This window comes from Fomitopsis serialis (assembly GCF_022376445.1).
Source record: "Fomitopsis serialis strain Sig1Antser10 chromosome Unknown B0H18scaffold_30, whole genome shotgun sequence".
Lineage (NCBI taxonomy): Eukaryota > Fungi > Basidiomycota > Agaricomycetes > Polyporales > Fomitopsidaceae > Fomitopsis > Fomitopsis serialis.
The window spans coordinates 296,375-322,575 of NW_025954990.1; the positions used below are offsets into that span (position 1 = coordinate 296,375).

General features: G+C 55.9%; 11 protein-coding genes across 11 annotated transcripts; 6 read left to right on the top strand and 5 right to left on the bottom strand.

Annotated features, from left to right (window-relative positions):
• The first annotated feature begins 4 nt into the window (after positions 1-4).
• On the top strand, positions 5-2,043 carry B0H18DRAFT_1005520 (NAD(P)-binding protein). The gene is made up of 2 exons (XM_048028577.1): positions 5-480; positions 540-2,043. Exons 1-2 carry the CDS (start codon positions 247-249, stop codon positions 1,872-1,874), a joined length of 1,569 nt encoding a protein of 522 aa, XP_047893848.1. The 5' UTR covers positions 5-246; the 3' UTR covers positions 1,875-2,043.
• Positions 2,044-2,674: 631 nt separating this feature from the next.
• B0H18DRAFT_954660 (uncharacterized protein) lies at positions 2,675-3,802 on the bottom strand (the record flags this gene model as incomplete). Its single annotated transcript, XM_048042283.1, has 6 exons — positions 2,675-2,698; positions 2,750-2,906; positions 2,957-3,081; positions 3,135-3,218; positions 3,269-3,478; positions 3,533-3,802. The coding sequence occupies 6 exons, from the start codon at positions 3,800-3,802 to the stop codon at positions 2,675-2,677; spliced, it is 870 nt and encodes a 289-aa protein (XP_047893849.1).
• Positions 3,803-4,309: 507 nt separating this feature from the next.
• Positions 4,310-5,044, bottom strand: B0H18DRAFT_1005532 (uncharacterized protein). The gene is made up of 3 exons (XM_048028578.1): positions 4,841-5,044; positions 4,704-4,784; positions 4,310-4,653 (listed from the first exon to the last, which is right to left on the bottom strand). The coding sequence occupies exons 1-3, from the start codon at positions 5,005-5,007 to the stop codon at positions 4,476-4,478; spliced, it is 426 nt and encodes a 141-aa protein (XP_047893850.1). The 5' UTR covers positions 5,008-5,044; the 3' UTR covers positions 4,310-4,475.
• B0H18DRAFT_1005534 (uncharacterized protein) lies at positions 4,897-5,286 on the bottom strand. The gene has a single exon (XM_048028579.1). The coding sequence runs from the start codon at positions 5,187-5,189 to the stop codon at positions 5,007-5,009; it is 183 nt and encodes a 60-aa protein (XP_047893851.1). The 5' UTR covers positions 5,190-5,286; the 3' UTR covers positions 4,897-5,006.
• An 810-nt stretch (positions 5,287-6,096) lies between these two features.
• Positions 6,097-7,585, top strand: B0H18DRAFT_1005536 (uncharacterized protein). Its single transcript, XM_048028580.1, has 2 exons — positions 6,097-6,954; positions 7,010-7,585. The coding sequence occupies exons 1-2, from the start codon at positions 6,447-6,449 to the stop codon at positions 7,480-7,482; spliced, it is 981 nt and encodes a 326-aa protein (XP_047893852.1). The 5' UTR covers positions 6,097-6,446; the 3' UTR covers positions 7,483-7,585.
• Positions 7,586-8,005: 420 nt separating this feature from the next.
• B0H18DRAFT_1005539 (uncharacterized protein) lies at positions 8,006-9,416 on the bottom strand. The gene is made up of 4 exons (XM_048028581.1): positions 9,029-9,416; positions 8,614-8,965; positions 8,361-8,560; positions 8,006-8,300 (listed from the first exon to the last, which is right to left on the bottom strand). Exons 1-4 carry the CDS (start codon positions 9,101-9,103, stop codon positions 8,049-8,051), a joined length of 879 nt encoding a protein of 292 aa, XP_047893853.1. The 5' UTR covers positions 9,104-9,416; the 3' UTR covers positions 8,006-8,048.
• Positions 9,417-9,552: 136 nt separating this feature from the next.
• B0H18DRAFT_1005544 (uncharacterized protein) lies at positions 9,553-11,475 on the top strand. The gene is made up of 5 exons (XM_048028582.1): positions 9,553-9,698; positions 9,752-9,827; positions 9,893-9,943; positions 9,998-10,851; positions 10,907-11,475. Exons 3-5 carry the CDS (start codon positions 9,924-9,926, stop codon positions 11,386-11,388), a joined length of 1,356 nt encoding a protein of 451 aa, XP_047893854.1. The 5' UTR covers positions 9,553-9,698; positions 9,752-9,827; positions 9,893-9,923; the 3' UTR covers positions 11,389-11,475.
• Positions 11,476-11,627: 152 nt separating this feature from the next.
• Positions 11,628-16,426, top strand: B0H18DRAFT_1005545 (L-aminoadipate-semialdehyde dehydrogenase large subunit). The gene is made up of 5 exons (XM_048028583.1): positions 11,628-12,779; positions 12,849-13,289; positions 13,340-14,332; positions 14,384-15,577; positions 15,631-16,426. The coding sequence occupies exons 1-5, from the start codon at positions 11,684-11,686 to the stop codon at positions 16,206-16,208; spliced, it is 4,302 nt and encodes a 1,433-aa protein (XP_047893855.1). The 5' UTR covers positions 11,628-11,683; the 3' UTR covers positions 16,209-16,426.
• Positions 16,427-18,039: 1,613 nt separating this feature from the next.
• B0H18DRAFT_1005551 (uncharacterized protein) lies at positions 18,040-19,284 on the top strand. The gene is made up of 5 exons (XM_048028584.1): positions 18,040-18,057; positions 18,130-18,311; positions 18,375-18,695; positions 18,718-19,020; positions 19,078-19,284. The coding sequence occupies exons 1-4, from the start codon at positions 18,045-18,047 to the stop codon at positions 18,997-18,999; spliced, it is 798 nt and encodes a 265-aa protein (XP_047893856.1). The 5' UTR covers positions 18,040-18,044; the 3' UTR covers positions 19,000-19,020; positions 19,078-19,284.
• A 234-nt stretch (positions 19,285-19,518) lies between these two features.
• On the top strand, positions 19,519-21,027 carry B0H18DRAFT_332864 (uncharacterized protein). Its single transcript, XM_048037643.1, has 2 exons — positions 19,519-19,563; positions 19,633-21,027. Exon 2 carries the CDS (start codon positions 19,633-19,635, stop codon positions 20,869-20,871), a length of 1,239 nt encoding a protein of 412 aa, XP_047893857.1. The 5' UTR covers positions 19,519-19,563; the 3' UTR covers positions 20,872-21,027.
• Positions 21,028-21,800: 773 nt separating this feature from the next.
• B0H18DRAFT_332855 (uncharacterized protein) lies at positions 21,801-23,793 on the bottom strand. The gene is made up of 4 exons (XM_048037642.1): positions 23,644-23,793; positions 22,468-23,581; positions 21,933-22,403; positions 21,801-21,865 (listed from the first exon to the last, which is right to left on the bottom strand). Exons 2-3 carry the CDS (start codon positions 23,576-23,578, stop codon positions 21,958-21,960), a joined length of 1,557 nt encoding a protein of 518 aa, XP_047893858.1. The 5' UTR covers positions 23,579-23,581; positions 23,644-23,793; the 3' UTR covers positions 21,801-21,865; positions 21,933-21,957.
• Positions 23,794-26,201: the final 2,408 nt, after the last annotated feature.

Here is a 26,201-nt window from a genome sequence, read left to right on the forward strand (position 1 = left end):
TACGGAGCCCTACTCACTGCATGTCCTCCTCGTTGTTCGTCCGGATAAGTTCCATGCACTCTGAGTCTGTTCCCGTCACGAGTGCTCACGCAACCGACTATGGGCGACATCGAATGCATACGTCGAATATGTGGCACAATAATGAACGCTACTCCTGGTTAGGCAGGCTATAGAAGACTAGCAGCGGCGGACTTGGACGCGGGCCACTCTCTCACCGACATCTCTCAGCTCCCCACGCACGCAGATATGGGTGCGACGGTCTGGCTGGTCGTGGGCGGCCTGCTTTTGCTCGTCCTGTACATACGTCTCAACGACGCGAAGCTAGGCCGCATACCCCCAGAGGCAGCCGTGTTGTCTCCAAAGCGGTGGACGCCGGAAGAGGTCCGACGCACCGTGGACGAGCTTGCTGCATCGCCGGCATCTCTGCTGAACGAGAAGCTCCCACCCAAGACCGGGAGACGGTATATCATAACGGGCGGGGTGAGCACGACGCAATCTAGTATCATTTCCTTTGCGATCTTATACGGATGTGGGGACAGGCAGGCTTCCTGGGAGGATGGATTGTCCTACACCTCCTGGCACGCGGAGAGGATCCCCGACGCATCCGCGTCCTGGACATTCGCCGGCCGATTCGCAAGGATCTGCTAGAGGGAGCTGCGACGGAGGTGGACTTCGTCCAGGCGGACGTGTCCGATGCAAAGGCTGTCCAGGCTGCCTTCGAGAAACCATGGCCGCCCGCGCAATCTGACGTTCCCGGTGAACCGCAGCCTGAGATAACCGTGTTCCACACCGCAGCAACCATCCGTTTTTTCGAACGGCATCCCGAATTGCTCCACCTTTCCGAGAGGGTGAACGTGCTCGGGACGCAGAACGTCCTGGATGCGGCGCGACGCGTCGGCGCCTCATCCTTCGTTTACACCTCTTCCGGCTCCATCTCTGTGCACAGCAGTCGATTCTTCCTCTGGCCATGGGAGAAGGAGCCAAGGTACTTTACGCAAGTTGCCAACGACGACGACGCCATCATCCCCAAACGGCACGAGGACTTCTTCTCCAACTACGCCGTCTCGAAATACAACGCTGAGCGCGTCGTCCGTGCGGCGGACAAGTCGCCTTCAGGCAAGGGCGTTCTACGCACGGGCTGCATACGCCCGGGGAACGGGATCTACGGTCCCGGTGGCGACCTGCTGGTCGGGGTGTACCTAGTCAAGAGGACGAACCCTACGTGGATCCCGAACATCATCCAGTCTTTCATCTACGTCGAGAACTGCTCCCTCGCCCATCTCTGCTACGAAGCCCGGCTCATCGAGCTCCAGAACGGCGGGACGAACCCAGACGTCGGCGGCCAGGCATTCTGCGTCGCGGACGCTGGGCCGCCCGCGACGTACGGCGACGTGTATGACGCCCTCACGCAACTAACTAATGGCACCTGCGTCTTCCCGAAGCTGTCGTGCTCGACCATGCTCGGGATCGCGCACTTGGTGGAGCGGTACAGCCTCTTCCGACACTTCCTCGCGCAGTCGCCACTCGCGGCGCTCACAAAGCTCATCCCGCGGGTCAGCGGTGACATCACCTTCTTACAACCTTCAATGTTTGCCTTGACCGGCATCCACCTCATCTTCGACGACTCGCGCGCACGATCGCCGCCCGAGAAAGGCGGTCTGGGCTACGAAGGGAGGATCACTACCTTGGAGGGTGTCTGCAAGGTCACCTTGGAGCATCAGAAGGATAATGGAAAAGGATGGGAGCGAGTCGTTGCGGGTCATAAAGAGGAAGGTCATGGCTTCGGCCTGGCGAGGGCTGAGAAGGGCGTGGAGGAAGTCATCGAGAAAGTCGCAAACGGCGTCGGAGTGGACCCGAAGAAGGTATTATCGTAGGCCGGCCTCAGCCAGCAATTGTAGAGATCAGAATGTTGCGACTTTGGTAGATGCAACGGACAGAACGGGTAGACATGTCCTCGACGGATTCGCACTGACAACGTTAATACCCTGCTTATTGATATCCCTCTCATGTAGCCCATCCTTACGAGATGCCATGGCATCGGTCATGCAGAAATTAAATATACATTTGAGAAAGCACTGACATACCAGGCACAACGATATCAACACAGAACAGAGCCAGAATTGAGTAGTATCCTGGATAGATCAACGCGCAAGATGCCATAGACCAAACCTATACAATACCTAGCACGTCAATCATCAGGCAGGAGGGGGTGGTGGCGGTGCGCCATCGCCTGGGGGTTGTGTGCCAGGAGCAGACGGACTACCAGCCGTGGCTCCCGCGTACCCTTGTTGTGCGTAGTACTGCGCATATTGCTGCTGCTGCCATGCGATGAACTCGGGTGAGTTGACGTCGTAGCCATACGCAGCCCTACGTACAATCGTCAGTATACCGATTTGTGCTGGGGTAATGTAGCTGCCAGACGTACCAGTATGCTTTGTATGCGTCCATGTCGCCAGCGCTCGGGGCTGCAGCTGCAGCTGCCGCATGACCATCCTGGCTCATCGATGAAGGTGCGCTGCCCTCCGGCGGCGCACCGGGGGGAGGGGGTGGTTGCTCGCCGGGAGGTGGAGGCGGGGGAGCGGCACCTGGTTGCGGTGGAGCATATCCCTATAATATCACGACGTTAGCAATCCACACAGGAATGGTACATGCCCGGATCCAAGTAGAGATCAGATCAGTGGAACGAGGGTCGCTGTGCCTGAAAGACCGCACGCAGGCAGATGAAGATGAATGAGCAAAGTATACATACTCCGTAGCTGTAGGCGGCGTACTGCAGTTGGGCTTGATGGAGCTCCATTTGCTGTTGCTGCACGACGGTCTTGACCTTGGCATGCTCCTCACGAACGACTTCTAGCAAGTCTTCGGTGAGCACCTTTGCCCGCTGCACTTGACCTTCGTCGGGGCCACTGTATCCAAGTAAGCGAGCTGAAAAAAAGGTTGTTCATAAAGGACCTACGTTACGTGGATGTACATAGGCTCGTCGTGTTCGTGTCCGGTATCCTGATCCACGAAGCCGGAGCCAATGCCCTTGATTTGCACACGAGTATTTGTTTCTTGTTGAATGTATTTCACGAACATACCCTATGGAGGACAAATCACAAGGAGCTCGCAGTGAGTCTCGGGCTGCAACTCACCTGGGGCCCAACCACCTTTGCCCTGACGTTGAAGTTACGTATACTATCAATACCGACAGGGATCTTCTCTTCAGGCCATTTCCGCTGCAAGAATATGAGGAGCCGATCCAATTACTTGCCATGAAAACACTCACACGTTCCCTCGTGCGGTCCTTCTTGTCCTCCACCAGCGAACCCATGTCCATGGCAATGAGCTCGTTGACCTTGTCGATGGCCTTCTGCAACATCTCCTGTGACGTCGCCGATATATGGAGGTACAACGGAGGGTCTCTTTCCGTGGCCTTGGAACGGTCAGGGTACCATACACCCTTCGTACTGACCGAAGCTCCGGTGTCCTCATTGATCTAACAGGAAGACGTCGTAAAAGGCCAACGGCAGGTCCTCGCGAGCGTACTCACCTGCGTCTGCGTCGAGCCCTTCGTCAAGAGGTACCGGTTCCGCACGTCATTGATGTCAATGTCGTGAATGAAATCTCCGTCGTGCGGGTCTTTCCCGCCTGGCAGTCCTCCGCTGCCCGAACCAGCAAACTGTGCGGCGATTTTTGCAGCGATAGCGGCGGCCGCGGCGGCTGCCTCAGAGGCGGTCTTGCCATCTTCCTGCTTCACCGCCTTCGTGGGGGTGTCATCCTCTTCCGGAGCAGCCTGGTCCCACTTGCGCTTCGAGGACATTGTCGAAGTTGAGGGTGAGTGTAGTGTGACACTGTGAGTGTCGTGGTCGTCCGGTGATTGTGGCGAGCGCACCAGTAAGCGATATTTCTCACGGTAAGAATCGCTTGTTGAACGTTGAACGTTGAACCTTCTCTCGCCGCCTTCTACTACAAAGCGGTTAGTAGACGTTGGTCCTCGTATTCACCACAGGCGGCGTACAACGTTTCCTCTCCACAGCTAGTGTGTACGTACTTTATACGGTACACAGTTCAAGCCGGGGTTCTGACGATTCAACGGCAGCGCACGGTCGACAATGAAGATAATACGGCATCCCCTCGCAGTTATACTACGCGGATTGGTCGCGGTTGATTTGCGACTTTGCACATGCGTGTTTACGGTCAAAGCGCAAGTCACATAGTGTTATAGGTGTGACTCAACCTGATGAATGTCACGTACATCCATGCGCCAATGCATATGCTCACTAGAATCTACTGCTGGATACCCTTCAATACCCTGGCTTCCTGTCCAACGCGCTCACACAAGGCAAATGTATGGCATATGATATACTTGTATTGATTTACATGTCATAACTACATCGCATACCTCAGCGAACCAAAGTATGGACCAGGTCAGTGACATAGTCTGCTTGTCTTTTTACCAGCCCGTTCGCTAGCCAGTCTGTGCGCCAGCCAGTCTATTCGCCCACCCGCCCATTCGCCCAGAAGATGCCGAAGCAGATACCCTTCTGGTCCTCGGCCGGGTGCGCCAACATGAACGAGCCCTGGGCCGTCCAGGGCAATCCGGCGCAGACACCGGAGATCGCGCCCGCCGCGATCATGAAGCTGCCTGCATCAGGGTCAAGATTGATGGCGCTGTGGACAGTTCATCTGGCCGGTCGGTCAGTGACGCGGGGAGGACGCACAGGTAAGAGCCGATGTACACGGCATAGCCGCTGCTCCCAATGAGAAGCGTGAGGCGCGGACCAACGACGTTGTTGATCGAGCTAGAGGATCGCGGTAAGCACCCAGCGACGCGAGTACAGGGCGTCGGCGCACGCACCCGGAAAAGAAAGCAGTGAAGGGGAAGGTCGCGTAGAGGATACCGTTGGAGTTGGTGCTGATGGTGCTGCTGATCTGACCGCTGCCGCAAAGGTCGTTGAAGAGACCCGGACCCATGAAGCAGACGAAGCCGAGGAAGAAGACCTGCCCATTCGTCCGCCTGCTCATCAGTTGGCCAACCCACCACACCAGCAATGAGAGGTGTTCCGCAAAACTAATTGCTCCATCCAGGGCACAAACAAAGGCGGTGTTGCGGGGTCACGAGTAAGCGGGCGAGAGGGGATGTGAGTGGGAGTGGAATAAGTGGGTGAATAACTGGGCAGGCGAATGGGAGTGCGGGTGAGAGACATCACGGGCGAGAGAAAGCGCGAGCAGGCCTGCAGGCAGACGGCTGGGCGGGAGTATGGGCGAGAGAGCGGGGGCGAGAGTTAGAGAGCGCTGACGTGTGGGCAAACAGGCGAGCGGACGAGTGGGCGAGAAGGCAAAAAGGCGAGTGTGGTGTGCAAGGACAGGTTGGGTTTGGCAGGCGAGCAATTGGGCGGGTACGCCAGCGAGCGAGTTAGCCGGCAGACGAGGGAGCTGGCAGAAGATTCAATGCGCGGGCGAGTGCGCAAGATAGCGAGAACGACGGTGGGTGGGAAAAAGTGAGTGGGCGACCGAGCACGCAGGCGTTTGAGCTAGCAAGGGCAAGCTGGCAAGAATGGGCGAGCGCGAGAGGGCGGGCGAACCACATACACGTGCACCAAGCCTGAGACGAGGCGGGCAGCGCGAGCTAGCAAGAAGAGTTTGAGAAGAGTGGACAGGCGGACAACCTAGCGAGACGGTGAGTAGGCAGGCCAACAGTAATGAGATGAGCTCAGCCTGGTTGGATGCCTATCAACGTTACGAACATCTTTCTTCCGTTGAACTTGCATATCGACTCGTCGCAGTACAGATGGTCGCTACGCTACTCGCGATGGTACATACCGTATACAATGCGTGGGAAACGCGCTGCGCTCTGGCGCTAATGCAATTGTCAAAGCGCAAATGAACCGCGACCAATCCGCGTACGATACGCAGTAGCACCCTCCGAGTATTGTGGCCCCGACATTAGCTATCAAGTAAGCCGTGTCTGATCATGCATATGCCTCCAGTTAGTCTGACCGACACTTTGCTAACACAGGGACACCAAGCGATTTGCCCCTACTCGAAATCTGACTCGACCGATGCACCTGTGAGTAGTTAGGACTTACTGTAAGCAACAGCATTCAGACCTTACCTCATTCATTCAGGGATCATATGTCGCCTCGCCGCCTGACACTGCTGCGAACGCCCATGCTCCGCTACTCCTGGCAGAGCTTTGGGATCATGTCATCGACCACTTGTGGGATGATCCCTCAGCTCTCCGAGCGTGTAGCCTGACCTGCTGGGCGTGGGTCCCAGAGACACGCCATCATCTCTTTGCGAAGGTCCTGTTTCTCTCCAAACACAAGTGCCTGCGCTTCCAGGATGCGCTCGAGAAGTCCGAGCTCGTGGGAACGAGCATCCACGAGTACGTGAAAAGCGTCGTGATCGTCGGCATCGGCCTGCCACTATGCAGACTCGGTGCGTTCGATAATGGTAACGCGATGTTACTGCGAGACATCTTTAGTCGGCTGCGTCGCGTCCAATCTTTGGATCTGAACGCAGTCGATATCGATGCCAGCCTTCCATCGCAATTCGCGGATCTGGACGCGGAACTTCTCCCCTTCTCTGACCTCTTCCCATTCCCTGAGCTTAGGGAACTACGTCTCTCCTCGGTGATATTCAACTCTCGGAATGATATCATGCGGCTTCTAGCGGTGTTTCCTCGATTGTGCCGTCTCACCGCAAGTGAGTTGCTTTGGCAGGGTCGGGGAACCAACGGCACACCGCTGGGCCCGGCTGAGCGCGAGAGCGTGCCCCGTATGTTGATCAATCTCAAGGCACTGTGGATTTCCACCTCTATGAGAAGATCGTGGAGCGGACAGCGTATAAAGCGATCTTTCGCGACCGCCGATTGGGCCACGTATGTTGCAGACTACAGGCGCCTCGTTCTGCAGTTGCTGCATGACACTGCACCCACTGTCGAGCAGTTGTGTATCACCACCGCCGATTGTGAGTCCGTCACTGTCTCTCGTACACGACTCGTGTCTGAGTAACCGCCTCGTAGCCTTGGCAGAAGTTGACAGCCGTCTGTATACCTGTGTGCGGGATGTGAAGCTGCTCTTTCGAAACCTAGATTCACGATCACATCTGCCTTTCTCCGCTGCGGCCCCTACCTTCCTCTCCCGACTCGCAAGTCGTGATTTGACCGTTCTCACGCTATGCTTCCAGGTCTCCATGACCTGGACGAACACAAATTGGTCGCTCGTAGACTGGCCAGCAATCGACGACGTTCTCGTGCGCCTCCACCGGCAGAACACGGACTTCAAGGTCATATTCCGGATCACTTGCGTAGTGGGAAATCAGCCGACCTTGTTGGGGCGTTGCGCGTCAAGCGCAGACGTAGCAAAGGGACTGACCGACTTCTTGCCAAGTGCTACGGGTACACATGTGCGCGTCGGTGTCTCTGCCTACAGTATGACGGGCCCTGTTTTCTACATTTCGCCAAGTGGGGAACTTTTAGATGAGCATAGTATTTGATATGTATACGGTTGTGGGTCAAGGAACAAGAGAAGTGTGCGGTGTCTCTGTACCTGTAGTAATCGAGTTTATGAATTACGAATCCAACATGCCAGTCGCAATGTTTTCAGTACTGACTATGTACCATGCATCTTCGTGGTTCTTGTGATCCAGTGCTCTTGTTGTTCGAAGCATCACACATTTCAGTGTTCGACGTGCAGCTCGTAGCCCCTCCTATCGCTTTACATATTCGCCCACACACCCCGCACCCGCCTTGCTGATCCGGAAGAGGGCACGAACACGATTGATGACTTCTTCGGCACGGAGCTCACCAAGAGCATGCGCCGCACAGAAGCGAAGTGGGCGAAGCGCTGTCTGCGTTCGTCGGGCTCATCGTGCCAGCATGCGTCAACCTCAACAATATCATACTCTCTATCAAAGTGTGGTTTCCGTGGGCGGAGTCTTGACATGATTCGTACTGTAACACGCAAAACCGAGTACCTCGTAGGATGAGATTCATGAGGGGGAAGTACACCTGAAAGCTCAGACAGCATGATGATACAGCCCGACAGCGTGCTAGTGAAAGCTCATCGGAGGTCAGCAAGCCTAATCGGCCCATCGTCCTCCAACAATCCCGGGAATCTTTCCCTCAGGACCGCAGCCACCGCGCGTTTGTTTTGAATGTGCATAGGCAGTGTCAACTGCTGGAAGTGGATCAGAAGGACTACACTCACGCCCATCCACGCCGCTGAAGACCACATCGCCAGCGGCGGCTTGAAGAGCAACGGCTGGCAGACAAAGACCACGAAGGTAGCAAAAGCGCCCGTCCACATGAAGTACTGTCGCATTATAAGTTAGCTGAGGACATGCCGTTTGTTATGGGCAGAAATGGGACGTACCGACTGTTTGACGAGCTCCGCTGCCCCTCCAAAAGCGACGGTTGTCCTGTCGATGTCGCACTGTGAAACATTGCGCCGACGCAAGCTGTCCTCCAAGCTCGCACGCATAAGTTCCATGGTGATTGAGGACGTCCATAAGGTCGCCGCCGCAGTGCCGATCCTCTCCCCGAAGCCGACATGCTCTTCTGCGCCGCATGATCCTGGTGGCAGTGAGCATCCGAACAAACCGCTCATGTTGCCTGATTCAACGCACCTGCTGAGCCTGTGCTTTCCCTTGCGCCCCGAGTGAATACACTCAAAATGACTGGGTATTTATAACCATGTGCAATAAGCACTTGGGCTCGCGTTATGATTCGGAATGCCTCGTCCGTCTGCACCGCTCTCGTATGCTGTTGCTGACGCGCAGCTGCGTATGCCAGCAGCCCGACTAAAGCACTGTCCTCAAGAGAGCCGACGACATTTTCTTTGACGCTCCATTTGGCTTGAGCGAATGTGGATGTGGCAAACCGCGGGATACGACGCGCGACGAGCGGGCTCAGCGAAGAAACCGCTAAGAACGAGCCTGCTACGCAGAGCGGCAGCCAAATGTGCTTGTTGTCGTCGCGCTGGACGAGGGACGGCGCGATGAGCTCCATATGCATCGCTCGTGTCATGAACAGCGTACTTACCAGATAACGGCCTACTAAGCGGTTGTAGGTCGTAGGTCCGAGTCGTCCGGGCGGTGATCGACATTCGTCTGGCATCGTACGTTCACCCTGCAGCTGTTGAGTAAACCCGGTTGTCTATGCTCGAGGGGAGACAGGACGACGAAAGGATTCGCATGAGAGGTTTTAGACTCGAGGACAAGTACTGTGTGTCTGCGAATAAGGCCATGGCTTCTCCGACAAGATCGAGCCGAAGGGACACGCCAGGCTTCGCCGCAGGTACCATGAGTCCGTCAGACTCCGCCTGGCCAAACCTTGTCTTAATGAAGGGCACGATTGAGCGAGGTAGTTGCACAATACGAAGCGAGATCCTTTTGGTCGAACCGAGGTCAGAACTGGCAGAGCTCGCAGTAGTGGCAGTAAGTACTTGGGAGCGGCAAGCCCCGCTGCCGGTAGTCTGTACTAAGCGTGGGAGCTTTACATATCATAGTATTGCAAGCCACAATCGGAGGAGGAGCCTCTACCTCCCTTGAGCCTGACAGGAACAGAACGTTGAACGTTGAACTTCGGTCCTGGTATTCAGTGTTCACGGCAGCCGGCCTACAACAAATCGCCCTCATTGCTACTTAGACTGTTCTATACGGTCCCACAACCTGTCGCGGACGTCAGTAATAACTGCTAGGGCATCGGGGTAGTAAGTACTGGCACACAATCTGGGGCCCTGGCGATCTAATGATCTCCTTAAAGTCGGCAGCACACGAATGTAATACGGAATCTGCACACAATAGCACCCCCCGAGCAGTGTAGCAGCAATAGTTATCAAGTAAGCCGCGCCTGGCCATACCTGCATATGATTCAAGTTAGTCTGACCGACACTTTCTATTACAGGGACACCAAACGATACCCCCCTACTCGGAGCATGACTCAATCGATGCACCTGTGAGTAGTTAGAACTGTAAGCAAAGGCACTCAGACTCTCCTTCAATTATCCAGGAATTTGCCGCCTGGCACGACTACGGACGCCCATGCTCCGCGGCCCCCGGAGGAGCTTTGGGACCATGTCATCGACCACTTGTGGGATGATTCCCCAGCTCTCTGGGCGTGTAGCCTGACCTGTCGGGAGTGGGTCCCAGAGACGCGCCATCATCTCTTTACGAAGGTTCACTTGTACACCAAACGCGACTGTCTGCGCCTCCAGGATGTGCTCCAGAATTCCGAACTTGTGGGGACGAACGTTCATGAGTACGTGACAAGTGTCGTGATCAGCGGCATCCGTCTGCCACTATGCAGAAAGTGTGTGGAATCCGACAACTGTAACACGATGCTGTTGCACGCTATCTTCACGCGGCTGCCTCGCGTCCTATCTTTGGACCTGAGCACAGTTGATTTCAAGGACTGCCCTCGGTCGGGAAACACAGAACAGGATGCGGAACTTCGTCCCTTCTCTCACCTCTTCCCATTTCCTCAGCTCAGGGAATTACGTCTCTCAGCGGTGTTCGACTCTCGGGATGATTTCATACGGCTTCTGGCGGCGTTTCCTCAATTATCCTATCTCACTACAGGTGAGGTGCTTTGGATGTGTCGGGAAACCAATGGCGCCCCGCTGGGCTTGGCCGAGCGCGAGAGTGCGCGCCGTGTGTTTAACAGTCTCAAGACCCTATCGATTTCCAACCCTTTGTCTCTAAGATGGGGCCAAATGCGTGTGGACATATACTCAGATGCGCGGCGATCTCGGGAGATACGATTCGACTGGACCACATATCTTGCAGACCACAGGCACCTCGTTCTACAGTTGCTGCATGACTCTGCACCCAATGTCGAGCAATTGTGTATCACCACCGCCGCATGTGAGTCCATCACTGTTTCCCGTACACGACTCGTATCTGAGTAACTGCCTCGTAGCCTTGGCAGAATTTGACAGCCATTTGTGCACAAATGTGCGGGATGTGAAGCTGGTCTTTCGAGACCTAGAAATGCGAAAGCATTTACCTTTCTCCGCCGCGTTCCCTACCTTCCTCTCCCGACTCGCAAGTCGTGATTTGACCGTTCTCACACTATGCTTCCGGGTCTCCTCCATCAGCTGGACGGCAATAAACTGGTCGCTGGTAGACTGGCCAGCGGTCGATGACGTTCTCGTGCACCTCCACCGGAGAAACGCGGACTTCAAAGTCATATTCCGGATCGCTTGCGTACCGAGAAACACGCCAATGTTGTTGGGGCACTGCGCGTCAAGCGCAGACATCGCAAAGGGCCTGACCGACTTCTTATCAGGTGCTACGGGCGCACAAGCGCGTGTGGGTGTTTCTGCCTACTGTGCGACGGGCCCTGTGTTCTATATCTCGCCCAGTCAAGAGGAACTCTTAGTTGAGTACAATAGTGCTTGATCGGTGAAGGGTAAATAAACAAGAGAAGTGTTCGATGTCTCTGTACTAATAATCGAGTTCACCATCTCCGAATTCATCATGTCAATGGCAATGTTTTATCCCGAGGCCGCTATGTCAGTTAACCTCGTCGCGTCGTCGCGTCGCTAGTCAATTGTAAAATCACGTGACCGTGACCGACCTACTTCGAAATTCGAGTCACTGGCAGGTTCTCTTGAATCTCTTCAGTGAGTCCGCTGTACAGCTCTTTGGTCTCATCTCCCATCAAAAGCAACGCGAAGTTGCGCACCATTTTGTCATGGCCGACGCGCGGATGGCGAGGACGCTTGCCCGCCTCCAAAACCTCCCATCGATCTCGCTGCCCACAGACTATCCTCGGCTCGCAGGTAATCGACTTGTCGAAGCTGCTTTTTCCGCTGACCTCTCGGAACCAACGTGCAAGGGACTTCTGAAGCTTGCTCTGTATAACGAAAACGAGGATGCGGAAGAAGAGGGCACGACGCAAGTGAGAGCGCCGTCCCCTTTTCATATCCTCCTCGCCGCCTTCGCCGTGCTCCTACACCGCTACACTGGGGATACAGATCTTGTCATTGGTTCCTCGTCGGCATCTGCACGGGACCCTCTCGTCCTTCGAATAGGAGTGAACCCGGATGACCCATTCTGGGCAGTCGTGCGCAAGGTCCAGCAAGTCGAGCAGGAGGCGGAGGCAGATGCTTTGCCGTACGAGACCATCGTGCGTGCACTGGGCAAGGACAAGTCCGACACTGCAGAGAGTGCTCGACCTCTCTTCCGGGTGCGTTTCTTCGACGAGACTGACACACCACAAGAGCACTTCCTACGCAGCACGAGCCTTACCTCCGACCTCACCGTCTTCGTCACTCGCCAACAGGAGACCAGCCGCAGCTCTGTCGCACCGCACATCGGTCTGCGACTTCTCTACAACTCGCTGCTCTTTACGCCCGCACGCATGACGTGCATCATCGACCAACTCTCAGTCCTTCTGCGGAAGGTTTCCGGGAACCCCGTCGCACCCGTAGGGTCCGTCCCCATCCTCACTCCCGCTCAACGCGCCGTTCTGCCGGACCCAACAGCCGACCTCAACTGGTGCGACTGGAAGGGCGCCATCACGGATGTCTTCTCGCGAAACGCTCGCCGTTGGCCTGACCGCCCATGCGTCATTCAATGCCTTCCTCCCGCCGGCTTTGACCAGCCCCAGGAGAAGCGCACCTTCACCTACCAGGCTATTCATCACGCGTCCAACATTCTTGCGCACCATCTACTGCAGGGAGGTGTACAGCGAGAGGAGGTGGTCATGGTGTATGCGTACCGCAGCGTAGAGCTCGTTGTCGCGGTTATGGCCGTTCTGAAGGCAGGCGCAACGTTCTCTGTGATAGGTGCTTGTCTCTCATCTCCGGCCTTCAAACTGAACTTACTTGGCGGATGTGTTGATTAATGCACCGTAGATCCCGCATATCCTCCATCCAGGCAAACTATCTACCTGAAGGTCGCCCAGCCCCGAGCTCTGGTGGTCCTTAAGGGCGCCGGTCGGATCAGCCCTGGCGTCCGCGACTTCATCTCGTCTGAACTGCAGATCCGTGTGGAGGTTCCCGCGCTGGAGCTGCTCGCAGATGGCCAGATTGTCGGTGGACAGAACGCTGACGGAACAGACGTCTTGCATCAGCAGATGCCGCTTGGCGACAAGGACCCGGATATCGTTCTGGGACCTGACAGTGTCGGTACCCTCTCCTTCACCAGTGGCAGCACAGGCATTCCGAAGGGCGTGCGTGGGAGACATTTCAGTCTGACTCATTTCTTCCCTTGGATGGGCGAGCGATTTGGCCTCGGGGAGGACTCTAAGTTCACGATGCTCAGTGGTATTGCTCATGATCCCATCCAGCGCGACAGTACGTGCTTCTACTCTTTGCCTGCCTTCGTATGCCGACTCGCACACCAGTGTTCACCCCTCTGTTCTTCGGTGCAAGACTGTATGTCCCTACGGCGGACGACATCGGGACACCTGGCAGACTTGCCGAATGGATGGCGGAAAACGAGGTGACGGTCACTCACCTCACACCGGCTATGGGCCAGCTTCTGTCCGCACAGGCAACGCGGCAGATTCCTTCTCTGCGGAATGCGTTCTTCGTCGGTGACATCCTCACGAAGCGTGACTGTCTGCGATTGCAATCACTCGCTGCGAACGTCCGTATCGTTAACATGTACGGTACGACGGAGACGCAGCGCGCAGTGTCCTACTTCCTGCTCCCGAGCGTGTCCGAGGATCCCACGTTCCTCGCGACTCAGAAGGACGTCATGCCCGCCGGAGAAGGCATGATCGACGTCCAACTCCTCGTCGTGAACCGCCATGACAAGAACATACCATGTGCAGTCGGCGAGGTCGGCGAGATCTACGTGCGCTCAGGCGGTCTGGCAGAGGAGTACTCCGATCCTGAGGCGACCGCGGAGAAGTTCGTGACAAACTGGTTTGCAGCCGACTCTCCTTCACGGAAGGACACGATCAGCGAGCCCCCCTCGGGACAGCCTGGCCCGGAGGCGCAGTTCTGGAAGGGCATACGCGACAGAATGTACCGCTCCGGCGACCTGGGACGCTACCTTCCACACGGTATCGTCGAGTGTACCGGCCGCGCCGATGACCAGGTCAAGATCCGCGGCTTCCGTATCGAGCTGGGCGAGATCGACCTGTATCTCAGCCAACATCCGCTCATTCGGGAGAACGTCACTCTCGTGCGAAGAGACAAGGACGAGGAGAAGGTACTCGTGAGCTACTTCGTACCTGTCGGCGGACCTGCACTGGACGAGTTCGCGAGCGACGTGCCCGAGGGTGAGGACGAGAAGGGCGTAGTCACAGGTATGAGGAAGTACAGGAGGCTCATTAAGGACATCCGGGACTACCTCAAGAAGAAGCTCCCGAGTTACAGCGTCCCCACTCGTGAGTTCTCTTTTGCATGCCGGTTTCCGCATTCTCACTGCTTTATCCAAGTGTTCGTCCCTCTGAAGCGTATGCCGCTGAACCCCAATGGCAAGATCGACAAACCCGCACTCCCATTCCCCGACACAGCACAGGCTGCATCTGCGACTACCCAGACCGGTCCTGCCGCGTCTCCCACAGAAGAGGTCATTCGCGCAATATGGGCACGCGTCTTGCCGAGCCCGCCTTCCCCCATACCTCTCGACGAGAGCTTCTTCGACGTCGGCGGCCACTCCATCCTCGCGACACGTCTCATCTTCGAGGTCCGCAAGGCGTTCCTCGTCGAGGCGCCTCTTGGGTTGATCTTCGAGAAGCCAACGATCAGCGAGCTCGCTGCTGCCGTGGACGAGCTGCGCAACACTGAACTTGGCTTTGCACACGCTGATGGCGGCAAGAAACCCTCGACAGCGGAGACGTCTGCGCTCAAAGCGGCCCTGAAGCGCTCCGTGCAGCCCAAGAAGGCGGTCAGCTACAGCGAGGACTACGAGAGCCTGTTGTCGAAGCTCCGCCCGTCCTACTCGAGCGTGTCGGAAGACTACTCAGGCCGTCCACTGACTGTGTTCCTGACCGGCGCCACCGGCTTCCTGGGGGCTTTCATTCTGCGCGACCTGCTTTCGCGGCCTGAACGGGTCAAGAAGGTCATTGCCCTCGTCCGGGCGTCTAATGCTGATCGGGCTCTCGAGCGCCTACGAGACGCTGCCAGTGGACGTGGTGTGTGGGACGAGGACTGGGTCAAGCAGTCGAGGCTAGAGGTCGTTAAAGGCGACCTTGATCAGGAGCTCTTCGGCCTGGGAGATGCGGCATGGAACCGCGTCGCCGGCGAGGCTGACGCCGTCGTGCACAACGGCGCGCTGGTGCACTGGGTGTACCCATACGAGCGACTCCGGCCTGCCAATGTTCTCGGCACGCTGACGGCGATGGAACTCGCTGCGACTGGCAAGCCGAAGCTCTATGTATTCGTCTCGTCGACGTCGGCGGTCGACACGGAGCACTACGTCCGGCTGTCTGACTCGCTCTCGCAGGGAGAGGATAGTCTGGGAGGTGTACCGGAGAGCGACGATCTTGAAGGTGCGAGGACATCGCTCAAGACCGGGTACGGGCAGTCGAAGTGGGTTTCTGAGAAACTCCTGTTTGAGGCTGGTCGAAGAGGCCTGAAGGGACATATCGTGCGACCTGGTTATGTTGTCGGTGACTCCGAATCCGCAGGTAGGCAGGCTTGAGGCCTTCTTTTGCCACGTCACTAACGTGCTATCACACAGTGACCAATACCGATGACTTCATCTGGCGAATGGTCAAGGGGTGCATCCAACTTGGCCTCGTTCCTGACATGAACAATACCGTCAATATGGTGCCAGTAGACCATGTAGCCCGGTGTACGACACTGGCGACTCTTTCCCCTCTGCCAGCTCCTCGCGACGCGCTCAGCGTGCTCCACGTCGCCGCCTACCCCCAACCCACCTTCAACGACTTCCTGTCCTCTCTTTCGAAATATGGCTTCGCGACACAGCGCTGCGAATACCTGATCTGGCGGCGACAGCTCGAGAAGCACGTCATGGAGGTGCAAGACAACGCGCTCTTCCCGTTACTCCATTTCGTGCTGGACGACCTCCCGACGAGCACGAAGGCGCCCGAGCTGAACGATTCAAACATGCGCGCGCTGCTCGCCCCGCATGTGCGGAGCACGAGTCGCACAGTGGACGACGAGCTCATGGGCAAGTACCTGGCGTGGCTCATTGACGCGGGTTTCCTGCCGCCGCCGAGCAACCCGTCGCCAGAGAAGACACTCCCTCGTCTGGTCGGTGGTGTGACGCGGGCTGTCGGGCGTAGCGGAGTGTAGGTTCCGCACTCGCGGCCCTCCAAAACTCCGCGATCGCTAGGCACGTATCGAGAGCCATTCGTATGCTGCCTAGGTGTGTAGCACTAATGCAATCACGAGGAGACTGAAGCACCATTAGAACAGCGTCAGTGCGCGCACAATGTAGCTAATAATCTCTGTATCTCCTGTTGTCTTACAGTTGTACCTTACTGTTGAATGTCGCTTGTCAAGCCGCCAGCCAATGCGTGTCGCTTGTGTTCTCTGCTTCTCTGGAGGCCTGCTGGAGGCTAGCGGCCTCCGGGTTGGACCACCTCAAGACCATTTGCTCATCTCGACGTGATAATCGAGATGTAGATTTCTATTGAAGTAAAGCGCGCTGGTCCTCTGAGCCACTGTCGACCGGAGCGCGCTACTGGATACTTAGTTACTAATAGCTGGCCCTAAGTGTGTATGTACTACGCCATGCACATCAGATCTAGAGGGTATACCTGGATACAAAAGTCTTGTCAGCATGCCCGCCCCTAGGTGCCTCCGAGTCCGACTCGGACAACTCACGCCCACTCCGATCTCCGCCTCGTAAAGCTATTGATATTGACAAGATACTAACTAGTACAAACGCGAATCCTTTTTCAAACACATTGTGAACTGTGTCATATTCATGCCACCTGACAATCCTCTCTCGTGTCGCGATAAGTGTGGATTGTCGAAGTCTGCTCGGCAATTGACTACAGTACACCGGCGTTGACGTCGTTTCACGTAGCGCTCATTATATTAGTGACATACTTATTGATGATCTTCAGATCTTCAGGAACGACGTGGCGGGATTGAGTTCAACTGCCGCGATCGTGCCCATATATGGCAATAATAGATAAAAAGCGGAGTTGAGATTTCTGATCTTGGGTGGCGTTCCGTCACGCTCTGAGCGCCTTTCAGGTTACTTTCTTTTCACAGGTCGCAACAAGAGACGGTGAGCGTCGGGAAATTATGACCAGAATCATAGATGCGAATGTGAATATACTGTGAGGTTCACAGACGGAGCGCGCAAGGGATGAGGTCAGCCGAGGTAACTTACTAGTCACCAATGTCATTTTAAGGCGCGGAAAGATTCACTGATTTCTATTCCTCCAATACGCCACGCATTTAAGCCTGCAAAGTGCGCATCCACTTCGGGCACGAAGCCAAGAACACTGCGAACTCCCCGGATCATTTGACGGGACGGACGCAGCGGAAGTCAAGTTCTGTTTGCGCTGTAGGGCGATCGATTCGCTCGAGTCCTTCCTTGATCTCGCCTCGGCTGCTCAGCCTGCTTCGTTTTGACGCTGCGCAACCGCTCCTCTCAGAAGCTCTGCTCGCCAAGTCTGACAGTTGACTCAATTGGTGTGTGCCACTGTGCCATCGCGATCGTAAGTACTGTACGTCCTGGACTCCTAGCCGACGTCGACACCTTGTTCCCAGTTTGTACTCAGCGACCCATCTGTCCGCAGGTGGTCTCTCGCTTTGAGGTATATGGGGAGGATGAAGCGCCGCTGCTGCACCCCAACCCGCCGTCCAGTTCGTCTTCACTCGGCTCGTCGACATTCAATTATTGTACCACCACAGGTATGTTTTTTTTCTGTCGGACGGCTTGGGAAACGGCTCACAAGGTCTGCCCATGCTCAAGCACACTAGCTATACATCGTCGGATGGACAGCGCTATCTCTGCAGAGCGTCTTCTTGAGGTGGGCCCGTGCAGGACACATTTATCCCGTCTCTGGAAGCGATTTCCGAGCAACCCCTTTGGGTTGCATGCGGAGACCTTCCACAATGGCAGGGATTGTACCCCGACATGAGCACCGCAGCCCCGGAGCATGCAGTAGGATGGTACGAGCCGGTGAGTACACGACTTCGCGCCCTCTTTCATTCGACATTGACTGTTAAGAGTCTGGTGCTATATGGGAGTCAGCATTTTCGTACTCGCCAGCAACAAATGTGACGAACACCCAAGAGACACATGCGGTCTGGACTGACGCACCCTCCTTCGACACACCTTCTTTCTACACACCCTCTGTTGACAACCCTTCCTACACAACTCCCTTCGACCCACGCTGCTTCGACCACATCATGATGTCTCTGCCTGGTACCTCAGTGAGTCCTCGTTCTGTATACCTAGACCACTGCGGCATCAGTGACGCATGGTTCATCTCACAGGGCGTACAAGGGATACCCGACACGGGTCTTCCGATCCTTCCGCAGCAACTTGGCACAGCGCAAAACGACGCCGGCCGCCAACACTGGATGCAGCACGGAGAAACCCGTCCTCCCGAACCTCCCGCTGGTGACTGGCCTCCACTGCCAGGGCCGAGCAGCCTCGATCGATCGGTAACGCTGTACCATCCTCGGGCTGTGCCAGCGCCAGCTCAATCTGGCGGGAATCTCGGTAAGTTACAGCAAGCGCAGCCGAATGCCAGCGCAAGCTCGATCGCGCCGGCGGCCTCCCTGACGCGGACGCCTCGGAACGAGTCGGAGGCGGTGTACATACGTGACGTGTAAGTGGGACGGGTGTCGCGCCCACGTCGACGCCACGAAGGGCGCAGTCAAGGCGCATCTTCAGGAGGCGCACCACGCCGACTTTCCGGCATACTCCAGGGCGAAGGACCACGGGGCGAAGAGCTGCTGCAAGTGGGAGAGGTGCACGCGCAGGCCGATGAGCAACCTCTGGCGGCATGTGTTTGAGATCCATGCGCGCGTCGCGACGACGGTGCGGTGCGAGAAGTGCATGACGAGGTTTACGCGGGCGGAGTCGCTGCGCAGGCATCTCCACAACTGGGGATGACGAACTTAACGCATGAATATTGTGAGTAGACAACATGATGTGACGTGGTCCAGGTACTCACAACGTCGTTGGGTCTAGGATGATTGTACTCGGACTGTTTCAAAAAACCAGGCTGTACTTGCTTGACTTATGTCTACTTTCTAGTAACCTTACTGTACGCGCTGGTGAGCTGCCGCTTTCTGATCGCTTTGTGACTGCTTTGTTCTATGTACTTTCAATGTATCTGCCGTTCATACCCTATTTACGAGACTACTTATGCAATGTCATCCATGTCAATTCGCGCATCGACTTCAACTTGTCTTTACTGGTGGAACTAGTACGCACCGTAATGTCTTGCACGAAGTGTGGTCTGTCAAGCATGCATGACAGCTGTTTTCTATAGACGGCCCGTTCGTGCAGATGCAGGAGATCGAATACTTGTTGAATATCCAGCCAACACGTCAGCGGATTGGTTACTACCGATCCGTTTTGTTGGTCGTTGGTAAGCGCTAAGCGGTGGTTAGATCAAACCTTACAGCAAGGATAACGTTCACCAGCAGCTCCCGTCCTCTCGCGGGTTCCCCTGTGCGTAAATTCACCGAATAGTCCACTAGTCACTGGTTGCTCACGTACGTTGGGACGACTCGGAGACAGATGAGGCAGGAAATCATCGCCCTTCCCGTTGGTTCGTCCCTCCGAGTCACTGGTCATGGGGCAAGCATTGCCGACGCGTCGTCCAGGCTCATACCTGCCGGTGCCCACTCATTCATTACCGCCCGTGTATTGGATGCAGGTCATGCTTACGAAACAGCGAAGACGAAGTGGTTGAAGAAGGCAACAGACGGGAAGAAAAATACTTGGCAGACTATGAAGAGAGCGCTGAACGGAATCAAGACGAGGATATCGTCGAAGTCCTTGCCGTTGCACATTTCAGATCGCATTCCTCTCGAAGTGTTTGAAGTCATCATTGACTATATGCCCATATCTACCTTGCTGAATGCCGTGTTGGTCTGTCACGCCTGGCATTCCCGAGCCAGTCGCCACCTCTATTCAACAGTCGTGATCAAGTCGCGCACGCAGTACGACCTGCTGGTCGAGCAGTCCCGCACGTCGCCTCGCGTCAAGCAATGGCTTGCGACCACCCGCGACCTCGTGGTACTTTGTTCCTACAACTCAAAACGAGAAGGGATCTCCTTTCTCAATTCCCTGCCTCTCGTCTTCGCCCACACATTACCTGCTCTCCGAGTACTCGACATCCGTCGCATGCTGTGTTACAACATGCACCCGACGTTCTATCATGCCCTCCGTCACTTCACCCACATCATGTCGCTGCGCTTAGACGATGCTGTGCTGGGGAACGTTGCGCAGCTGCGGCGGATCGTCTGTGCGTTTCCGCACCTCGAAGACCTTGCCTTAGACCGAGTGACTTTCAGACAGCCACATTACGCCGTGGCCTCGCCACCCCGCCATCGGCTAGACACTTCATTCCCACCTGAATCCAACATAGTACGACTCAAAGCCCTTACAATTTCTGCTCATCCAAATGCCGGTCCAGAATCCTTCATAAGCCAAGCCGGCTGGCTCGTGTCCTCTGTATCGTGTGTGTCCCTCCGCGATTTGGCTGTATGCGTCTTGTGTAAGGACGATCTCAATCTTGAACTCGCTTGTGAGCAAGTCAATCGACTCCTCGAGGCAAGCGGGCCGTCTTTGATATCCTTTCATCGGATATATGACTTTTGGCATGGTCAGAGCTCACTCGAACTCACGCGGGCAATCACTAACACAAAGACAATCCACAGGTTATCCCCTGGGCAGATTCAGCCTTGTCCACAACACGTCCCTGCAAAACCTGAAACTCGACTTGAATATCCACGTCGACAGGCCAGACGGTAACTGGCGAGCGGTGGCGGCCGAGCTGGGTGCTACCCTCTCCACGATCCGGAGTTCCCAGGTCGAGCACATCAGTGTCAATACCACGATCTACTTTGCGCTCGGCCGCTTGCCAACAGACGGGGAGGCTGTATCCTATCAAACGGGGAGCTCGAGGCCGACATACGCGGTATGCACGACGTCATGGTTCTGCCGTACTTCGGAGGGCTGAAGGATGTCAGTGTCAAGGTGAAGATCTGGCAAGACAGGAGACGTAGCGCGGAGTGGGCGGACGACGTCGCGCGAGCGATCGTTCCTGTGTTCCGTCAGTTGCTTAGGCCGTGGCACAAGCGCGGTCTAGTCGACATCTCTTGTACGACTTGGAGCGAGCTGATTACAGTGTTGCCCACGATGGTGCATGCGGCGCGTGGCTTCCAAGCCAGTGATTCTGTACGCTGAGAACGCGACATCCCGGGTCCGAAGATGAGCAATACGTACCAGGCGAGGACGTACGATCACTCACAACATCTTGTCGAGGCTTACTCGTTCGCGACATAGGTATTTAGTCTTGCGGATTACTGCTGAACCTGGTGATATCAAACACATTCAAGGGCCCAACCGAGCGCGCGTGAACAGGCGTGAACACGCCGCATAGGTGGATCGCGGCGCCATCGTAGTGTATAGTGTTTCCGGTGTTGAGGACAAGTGGGCCATTAGCAAGGATGTACGGGCGTCCAACAGCTTGGACGATGTAGACTGTTGGATATAACCAACGTACCTGTCGACACGGTCCACGTCCGAACAAAACTTGAGCTTGCTACAGCGCAAATTGATACACTGATCTTACCAACAACGGCCCGACATCAACCTATCGAATACGTGAAAAGGCCGACGAGAAGGAGGAGGATATCTGAGACACCTGGACTAAACACCGGTGAGCGTGAGGTCGAAGAATCTATACGATTGTGTCGACGTTGCAGCAGTCGATGAAGTGAGATATACAAGACACAGATCGATCCTGTTCCAAGTCGGAGCATCTTGAGTCAGCGTCTGGTGGGAAGACCGAGACCAAGTGAAATACGCACTGAAGCCGGCCCCACGACGGACTCATCAGGTGGTAATGATGGCTAGTATGCCACGATCATGCCATGGCATGAACAATCGCCGTAACGAAGAAGCCATCGCGCTGGCGAAGTCGTCCACTGACTTCTTGCTATGGCGATCGGGATTATACACAACCTCCATCTCAACCTTGACGTCCCTCAATGCCTCGAAGTAAGGCCGGACCATGACATCGTGCAGGCTGCGCAACTCTGAGTCCAGCTGCTTCCAGTCTTGGCCGAAGTTGTCCTCGTTCGGAGGGTCGAACAGCTGGAACTTGAAGTGGACTGCGATATGCTCGAGCTGGTAACTCCGGACTGTGGAAAAGGCTCCACGAAGTTCGCTCGCTGCACACGCCCAGTCCGAGTCTTCTGTGGGCCCGTAGGGGTTGAAATTCAGCCCTAACGTCAATTGACGCAAGGCCGTATTGTGCACTAGTGTCCAAGGAGAACGATCTTTGAGATGCTCGAATATTAGCGATGATCAACTCAGTAAGAGAATCTGGGAGAGACTACTTACCACGGAGTTCCAGATGACTTTGACAATGGAAGGAGGTCAGAGACTGCGCCGAGACCTCGAGGAGCCGGTTGACCGGCTCAGTGGCAAGGACCGTCTCACCGTCGAAGAACGTCACCAGTTCGATCAGAGAGCTGCAGATCCCAGAGCATGCAAGCCAATAGGCTATTCGTCCGAATGCCTTTATGTGTCTGTTGTCGTTCGCTTCGACCCGGAGTCGCTTGAGCCGAATGTTGCAGGGGCCCCGGAAAGGGTCATCTTGGAACCTAGCACCAGCAGAGTCTGGTAGCTGTGGCTGGCTGAGTGATAGATTGTCCAGAACAAGCTCCTCCAGAGACATAACCGCATGGACGATCCGTCGCAACTGGGCAATGTTGCTCAGTTCGATATGATGCAGACGTAATGCCGTGATGTGCTGGAACTGACGCAGGGCACGGTGGAAAGTCGGATGCATATTAGGGCGCAGAATCCAACGAATGTCGAGCACCTGCAGGGAAGGACATGCATGGCCGAAGACCAGAGGGAAGGCGTCCAGGAAGGGGATACCTGCACGGAACCAGGGCTGTCCTCGTGTGTCGTAGCCGAGCACTACTTTGTGTGTGGACTGTAGCCATCGCTGGACACGGGACGACGTGCGTAGCTGCTCCACCAACAAGTCGTACCTCGCGCGCCTTGCGATGACGATGGTGTGATAGAGCTGGAAAGTGGCGCGAGGATACCATGCTCGGGAAACCAATGAGGCATTGGGCAGCGTAGACCGGTCCATGTGCTCGATAATTTTCTCGTAGATCTCGATAGGAATGCGATCGGATATGTCGGTGGCGAGTGGTTCAAGTCCATCGTCCGTAGCATAGCTTTCGTATTCGATTTCACTTTCGCCTTCGTCTCGCGCAACATCGCCTTCGCCTCGCACAGTGTGGTCTTCGCCTCGTGCAACACCACGTCCGTTGCTTGTGGCTTCATCAGCATCCTTGTCGCGCGCTGTGGTCTTGATGCAGAGAAGGGCACTTAGCCGAGCCCGTAAGGCCCGTAGGAGGGATCTAGGCACAGCGGCGATTTCGCTTGTTTCGGGGCTCGAGGTCGACCTGCCGACGGAAAGAACAATGTGTTGCATGACCTGCCATAGCCCGCATTGTGGTGTAAGTGTACTGAAGCCTCGGACAAGATGTACGTACTAACGTGAGAGGTCGCCCGGGGATACAGGTGCTTGAGGGGGGCGTCAGGTTAAGCAGCTGGCGTACTTTGCAGTAAGGTTTGACTCAACCAAACCTTGTACGACTCCCACTGTCATCTCGTATACAGGCACTGCCCCATGCGGGCTATACCGAGCCGCTCAGAGTCAGATGCGCGCGCCAAGTAAACAAGTTCTGCGGCGGCCTTCCTCGGGACTCGTTGCTATGTTTCGTCAGATGTTCAAGCCGTGGCGTGAACGCGGCATTTTTTCAGTTGGTACCACGGATAAACATCGACTCACCAACCCAGCCGGTTGTATTCACAGATGCTTAGTGTTTCCCCTGCAGATATCGATGTTGCAGGGAGAGGCGAGACGTCCGAGATAGGAAATCCGACGAAACCACGACACGGACTGTTTCCTCGTGGCATTGTGACGGCGCATAGTGAGATTGTGGTCTGACAGTGGCGAACAGTCAGACGAAGACCCATTGCCAGTGACAGCGACGACGTACCAATCATGGATCCAACCGAATCGCAAGAATCAGATAGTCGTATTCTAGACGCACTTCGAGCTCCCAACGCGCGAGCCATGGTATCGATACACAGGCGGAGTTGTTCGGCCTGTAAAGTCAACATTCAGCTCCTCGTCAAGACGTTCGAGGTGCCACGCTGTGAGTTTAGGACCTCCGTGTCAGCTTGCCGACGTTATTTCGCGTGTGGTTGCTTGAGTATCCATGTATTTGCAGGTGGGCATCGTCTCATAGACCGCGGTGAACAACGGCTAGAGCATATACGCGTGCACTGTCGGTTTAAGGAGTGTACGCATCGGTACAAGTGAAGCGCATAAGAGTAGGCCGCGTGGCCTGAACAGTACCCCCGAACATTATGACTGCAAGTGTCCTCCACGGCGAGGAGGTCAGCCGGACAGACTACCGCGAGCCTGAGCACGACGGAAAGACGAAGCCGCACGCATACATAGCACAACGTGAGCGGCGTAATAAGTAACCAGGCGATTGCATCCGTTCGGAGCAGTCTGTGTTGGCCAGTTGACCGTCCTCGAGAAAGAGGCCCCGTATCTAACACAACATACTTCACAGTCAGTGCACAGATGAGGGACTTTAAGCTAGGATCAACGCCACGTCGAGAAACGCGTCGTCCGAGCCGAAGCTCTAGGTTACGCAGCACTAGTACTGCGGTGCATTCCGAGACTCAGTTCTAGAGGTAACCATGCTAGGCCAGAGATATGCAACATAGATAGATTCAAGTCCGCCAAGCTGGCCCACTTCATCATGAGCAATCCAGGACGAGGCCGATTCGCTGAGTCACTGACTGATAACTGTCCCAGGAAACCGTGGCCAACAGAACGAGACTCACAGACGCAGTCCCCGCAGCCGCTATCAAACCATGGGGTAGAGTACGGAGTGGTCAACAGGAGGCCGTCATCCACCACAACGGCTAGTCTGTATATCGTGACCGACGAGTATCGAAGGGATATTAGCCCACCGAGGATTCCATTCGTAGATATTCAGCTACGAGACGTGGCTCTCGGAACGAGACACTCTGCGAATCGGGTCCAGGCGGCGTGTTCAGACGGACTGGTGCCCGTAGAGCACGACGTGCTTGTGAGACGTCCAGTAGCTAGGTATAACCACAAGAGCAGGTGAAGATGGGCGTCGGAAACAACCAGAGCGACGCAGCCGGAGCCTAGCAAGCCGACAAGTTGGCAAGTCGTTCTGAATCCCAGGCCAGCGACTTGCCGACAATCCTTCATGCCACCTGAGCTTGAAGCCTCGCACAGAATGCGAGCATCGAAAAGCATGAATTAGAGAGAGATAATGTTGCAAATGGCGAGACGGGACTCGAGGAACAGGAGGCTGGAGGCTGCTGGAGGAGGAGAACGACTCGGAGAAACGAACGCGTCCAGTCGTCACGCATCCCAGTCGTCACGCATCCCAGTCGTCACGCATCATGCGTCACGGGGATGCACGCCTGTGGCGGGGGCGACTCGGAGTCGGAAACACGCCGTCCCCGTCTGCCTTCGTCCGCTCTCAGAGAGACCGTACGCGCGTGCTTGCAACTCTCGCTCACTGGCCCGCCACCGATGTGACAGCATTAAGAGGATGCGCGACGACCGATCCTCCTGACTGGGTTGACTCAGATCCTCCACGCCGCTTCTTTCGAGCGCCCCGCGTCCCTCTCTGCCCGACGCGCGACGCTGCTTGAAGCTTGAACGTCCATCTCGCCCGCTGCATCTGTGCTGTCGACCTCGCTCGACCGCACTTGCACCCACTCGCGTTCCCCTGTGCACACCGCCCGCGCGCTCTCCTGTCGTCGACACCCCCAATGTCCCCTTTCTGCCTCTTCCGGGTCGTAAACGGTGTGTGTTTTCTTTTTCTTTTGTACGTTCAATCGCACGCATTCATCAAGACGAATTGTCTGTCAAATCCTACCCCGACTTTCTCCCGCCCCTGCGCACCCCGTTTGCGACCCCGAGGTCACACCAATCCGGCACCATACTGCAGCTAGGACACGTATGTACCGCCCTGAAGTCGTCCGAAAGGATT